We start from the raw sequence: 5,882 nt of genomic DNA on the forward strand, positions 1-5,882 counted from the left end.
CACCCCGCCCCGTTCTTCCGCGCCCCGTCCTTCCGCGCCCCGTCCCGTCCCTTCCCTTCCCGTCCCTTCCCTTCCCTTCCCGTCCCGTCCTTTCCTGTCCTGTGCCACTACTGGCTAAATTTTGTATTTTTAGTAGAGACAGGGTTTCGGCGTGTTGGCCAGTCTGGTCTCAAACTGCTGACCTCAAATAATCTACCCGCTTCGGCTTCCCAAAATGCTGGGATTACAAGTGTGAGCCACTGCGCCCTCTTTTGAAATTTTATTGGCCTATGAAAATCAGAGATCCAGGAACCGCTGTTTAAAAATTTCTGACTTATTCATCTTATTATTTATAGATTTCTCACTATAGATCAGTTTCTTAGTTTGGTTTGAACATATTTCACAGAATGATTAATAATGAAATACTGGGTGACAACAGCCTTACTTATATTTGGCTTTTTATGTGTTGCTTCTTGTTACCTTATACCCAACCATGTGGGATTGAGTTTATTGTGCTAATAGGCAGGTATTACCTATAAAAGAATGGAAAAAGGTTGTGGCAGTTGGTCATTCTTTAACTTACATTTGTAGAATAGTTTGAGCAATACTGGAAGGCTCCCTTGTGGAGAAATGTTTCTCTTACCAGCTTGTCCTGGTATCTAAAATAGATATTTTCTTTATCTAGACCTTCGTTTTATCTCTAGAGGAAACTTTGTATACATACGGATTTGCAAATTCCATGACAGCTATTGATCTAGATGGGTTGCTGGAGTATAGCCTCTAGGCCAGCAACATTGCTCAGCTGAGAAGCATGTTAGAAATGCAGAATCTCAGTCCTACTCTATAACTGTAGGATCAGAATCAGCATTTCAACAAGATTCTCAGGTGGTTCATACTCATATGAAGTTTGAAAAGAGTTTATAGAACACATGACTTTTGTCTAGAGTAAGGAGGAGGAGCAGGCTAAACAGCGATAGAGAAGTATAGGAAACCAATTTGGCTTAGTTGATTAACTTATTTTAGAATGGTTCTACTAATAGTTGCAAGAGAATTATTGAAAAGTAGGTGTGTGTGTGTGTGTGTGTGTGTGTGTGTGTGCGTGCGCGCATTTAGTGTCTGGTTTTGTCACCATGCAAATAAACTTACTTGGAAAATACTCTTTGAGTCAAGTGGCATTCAAATAGAAGTGTTACTGAATTTCCTACAGCTCATTGTTTATTATTTATTTCTTGAGGAAATACCTCAGCTTAATTCTTTGGGAACCTACTTTTACTGTTTTATCCAAAAAAGTAAATGCCCATTTATCCCTCTTAAGGGCAGGATCACACAAACATTAAGTAGTTTTGCTAGGATTTAGCAATGCTTTTTCTTTTTCCATTTATCCGTGTTTCTTCAAATCCAGTGGTATTTGAAAACCAAAGCACATATTTCTACATCCTTCATGTATCAAGGATACCATATTGCTAGGTATTGGCTAGTCTCTGTGAAAGAACTCAGATTCGCCTTTTTACTTGACACTTTATAGGTAATTAAGCAATCATACATAATAAATAGATATGCTTAATTATCTTATTCAAAGATAAGTGAGGTTGGTGGCAGTGGGGTGGATGAATTCAGGTGTATTTTCTTTGCTTTTATCTGTTTTTCACATTGGTTTTGTAAACTTCCTGTGTTGTGGACGTTTTTTGTATTTTTGGTAGAGATGGGGTGTCACCATGTTGGCCAGGATAGTCTTGAACTCCTGAGCTCAGGTGATCCGCCTGTGTCGGCCTCCCAAAGTCTGGGATCACAGGCATGAGCTACCGCACCAGGCCCGGTATTGTTATCTTATTGGACCACTATGGAATATGCGGTTCATTGTTGACCAAAACGTCATTATGTGACTTGTGACTTATTTTTCCTTAAGTTAATAATGAAATTACTTTGTATAAGTTTTTTGGTAACTGTTCTTAAATTCCGATTTTAAGATGAACTCCATCGTTTAATCACTGAGTCAGACTTTTTTTTGTACTTTGGCAATTTACAGATTTACTTGACCTGTTTATGTGTAGCGTTCTAAATATATACAGAAGGATTTCCAAAATCAGTAGATGCTTAATTTCAGTGCATGTTATTGAAATACAAATTAAAAAAAAAGGAATAAATACCATTTCATACTCAGATTGACAAAAATGAAAAATCCTGACAGTATCAAATATTGGCAAGGATGTAGAGGAATGGGAACCTTTAACTATTGCTTGTGTTAGCAATGATGAAATACAATTAAAACCAAAATCAGCTTGCCCCAGAAAACATCTCTTAAAAGGCAGAAGAAAAAGGAAACAATTTCAGTTTTGAATAAGTATTAAACCAGAATGACATGTGTATCACAAGCAATCTGATAAAAGATTGCAAAGACCAAAAGAATGCTCACCCTTACGTATAGTGAAGTAGATGCAACCCATTACATAAATGTTCTCAAGATAAATAGTAAATAGTGTTCAAGTAACAGGACATGATACCATCATTTGTCACACATAGTTTATCCTAAATTCACTTGGTAACTGGAGCAAACTTGTGTGTGAATGAATTGGCTTTTTCTAAAGGAAAAATGAACTCATATCTTTATGACAGGATGTAATTTTACAACTTGGAACTAGATGGCCTGCCAAAGTTAGGCACCCTGTCCTCCCACAGAAACTGGGAGATAAGGGTGCCATCTCTCTTGATGATCTCATTTGAAAGAGATGGCTATAAGGTTCTTGAGAAAGGCAGTTTTGGGCTGCTGGCTAGCTTTTGCAAAGATTTACATACATCTCTAAGCAGGCAGAGAAAGAATTTACCAGGTTTTGAAAGAAAATCCTCTAAGTAAAAGGGGTGGGGGAGTACAGGTAGATTTAGGCCTCCTATTTTAAATTTTCATTTGCCTGTATACTGATGGATAAGTTGATCCAGCTACCTTAGTGGGCAACTTAGCAATGTTGTAGTCGAATTGAAGAAGAGTACACCCTCTGATTTAGCACTTTTACTTTTAGAGAAACTGTTAACACATGTTCATAGGATACTTGTGGCAGTATGTATTAATAGTGAAATATTGGCAACAACCAAAATATTTGTAAGTAGGAAAGTGAATAAATTTTGCTATATTCATATAGTGTAATACTGTACAGCTTTGCAAATGAATGATTTAGGGCAGCATATGTCAACTTAAGTAATTTTCAAAAACAATGTTGAATTACTAAAGCAAGTTGCAGAAGAAGGATATGTACAATATATTGATACAACATTTGAAAACATGCAGAACAATACCATGTATTGTTTATTGATACATATACAGTGAAAGTAGAATAGAATGATAAACATCAAAATCAGGAAGTGGTTACCTCTAAGGAGGGAGGTGTACAAAGGGATCAGCAAGAGATCCATTTATTTCTTAACCAAGGAAAATCTTAAGTAAATAAGGTAGAATGTTAAGATTTAATTTATTTAGGCAGTGGGTATGTGTGTGTTTGTTATATTATTACCTAGATTCTTTTGTAATGTTTAAATATTTAATGATTAAAAGTTTTAAAAGAAAGAATGGATGGCGAGCGGTGGAAGGAAGTGAGGACATCTCTTCAAGAAAATTTGTTGTAAAGGGAACCAACAAAATGGAGAGGTAGTTGAAGGGAAATCAATCAGTGTTAGTATGACACATTTGCATGCTAATAATAATCAAGTAAAAAGGGAAGAATTGGTATAGGAGACCTATAATAGTTATGGGAGCAGAATCCTTGAGAAAGAAAAAAATAATGGGGTCCAGTACAGAAATACTGTTTGACTCTTGATAGGAACAAAGACAATTTGTTGGAATAGGAGGGAAAGCAGAATAAGTGGTGGGAAGATGAAGTAGTTATCTTCTGAATTTAGAGTGGCCAACATCCAGGTTTGCTTGTGATTTAGCAGTTTCTCAGAATGCGGGACTTGCAGTGCTTAAACTGGGAAAGTCTTGGGCCAACTTCTGATTGTTTTTCCTTGACAAAATGAAAAGCATCAATTATCTTCTGGAAGTGATAAGGGGATGAAGGAAGTATTGAGGCTTAAGGTGAAGAGAGAAGCTATGAGTTAATTCTCTAAAAGATAGGAGAGCAGATTCACTACGTTAATGTGATAGGATTTCTGAGCATTTCAGGGGTCTGCTGAAATTTATGGTTATTATTTTAAAGTTTATGTGGTTGTATTTCTCTTCAGTCTCGTTCAGCTATTCAGGTAAAAGTACTGAGTTAAGTGGAAAGTTGGTTTTAAACTATGTTTTGACTGTGATGGAGGGAGAGAGGAGCAGAGGAGTGAGGCCACAGGCAAGGAAATTATTGTGTTGATGGATTTTTGAGTCTCAGGCTAGGTAAGAAGTAAAGAGAAACAAAGGAGAGTGGAAAAATTTGTACGGTCTGTTGGAGTTAACAGGTTTCTGGTAGTGAATTGGAAAGATGTGTATAGTATATTGAGTAAAGAAGCTGAGATCCTTAAAATTGAGATTTTTAAGGTAATGTAGTTACTGGTTATGGATTTCATTGTGAGAATAGGGGACTGGAGTGGGAGGGAAGAATAGATCAGTAGTAAATACACATATCTCAAAAAGATCATCTTCTGTGGATGTCATTTCAGTGATTAATCTGTAGAGCAGATTTTGGTGCTCTATAACATATTCAGTTATTTCCTCTTCATATACTGAGAGTCTTCTGCTTCCTGTTTTATTTTGTTTAAATATTGCCTCAACTTGTAAATCACGTTGTATTGCTCTGAAATGAAGACAGCTGTAAATAAGTAAATCGATAAAAGCAAATTTTGTTTAGTCAGAATTTGGCCTTTTCATATGGCTTGTTAGAGACTGTGCAGTTGGTAAAATCAAACATTAACGTCCCCACTAACATAATAGTTTGATGATCCTATTGCTCATTAAGCTAGTATAGTCCCACGTAAGTTCAGTGAGGGCTTTATGCCGTGTATGGTTATCTGTAGTACATTGCTTTGCTGACTCTAATTTTGTCATTGTCTTTTTATAGGACCGCAGCTGAATGCACAGCTAGAAGGTTGGCTTTCTCAAGTACAGTCTACAAAAAGACCTGCTAGAGCCATTATTGCACCGTGAGTCTTTGGTTTTTGTTTTTGTTTTGTTTTGTTTTGTTTTGTTTTTTGAGAAGGAGTCTCCCTCTGTCGCCCAGGCTGAAGTACAGTGGCACGATCTCGGCTCACTGCAACCTCTGCCTCTGGGGTTCAAGCGACTCTCCTGCCTCAGCCTCCTGAGCAGCTGGGACTACAGGCCTGTGCCACCACACCTGGCCGATTTTTGTATTTTTAGTAGAGACGGGGTTTTACCATGTTGGCCAGGCTGGTCTTAAACTGCTGACCTCAAATGATCCACCCGCCTCATTCTCTCTCACACCTGGCCTGCACTGTAACTTTTAAGAGTCTACTTAAAACCTTTTTTGTATGTTTATTTTTAGTAAATGAGTATCTACAGATTGAACTAAAGATTAAAAACTAAAGCCTGTATTGAGCTGAAGAAATTGTATTCAGTAATTTTCACAATTCTTGTGGGTTTTCACTATAACTTAAGGATAAAAGAATTGGCTACTTTGGCTGGGTGTGGTGGCTCACGCCTGTAATTCCAGCACTTTGGGAGGCCAAGGTGGGAGGATTGCTTGAGGTCAGGAATTTGAGACCAGCTTGGGCAACATGGTGAGACTCCATCTCTACTAAAAATACAAAAATTAGCTGGGTGTGATAGTACGCTTATAGTCCCAGCTAAGCTACGGGGGGTGGCGGTGGCGGGGTTCTGAGGTGGGGGGATCGCTTAATCCTGGGAGGCAGAGGTTGTGGTGAGCCAGATCATGCCATTGCACTCCAGCCTGGGTGACAGAGTGAGACACTATCTCAAAAAAAGA

At 38.0% G+C, this 5,882-nt stretch overlaps 1 protein-coding gene across 1 annotated transcript in view; it reads left to right on the top strand.

Annotated features, from left to right (window-relative positions):
• LOC108528675 (protein MEMO1-like) overlaps positions 1 to 5,882 on the top strand; it is a 97,516-nt gene that overhangs the window by 67,336 nt on the left and 24,298 nt on the right. The window contains exon 3 of the mRNA XM_017870611.1: positions 5,001 to 5,082. Coding sequence (XP_017726100.1) covers positions 5,001 to 5,082 — 82 coding nt within the window. The remainder of the gene's footprint in view (positions 1 to 5,000; positions 5,083 to 5,882) is intronic.

This window comes from Rhinopithecus bieti, unplaced genomic scaffold (genome assembly GCF_001698545.2).
Source record: "Rhinopithecus bieti isolate Rb0 unplaced genomic scaffold, ASM169854v2 scaffold_5341, whole genome shotgun sequence".
Taxonomy (NCBI): Eukaryota; Metazoa; Chordata; class Mammalia; order Primates; family Cercopithecidae; genus Rhinopithecus; species Rhinopithecus bieti.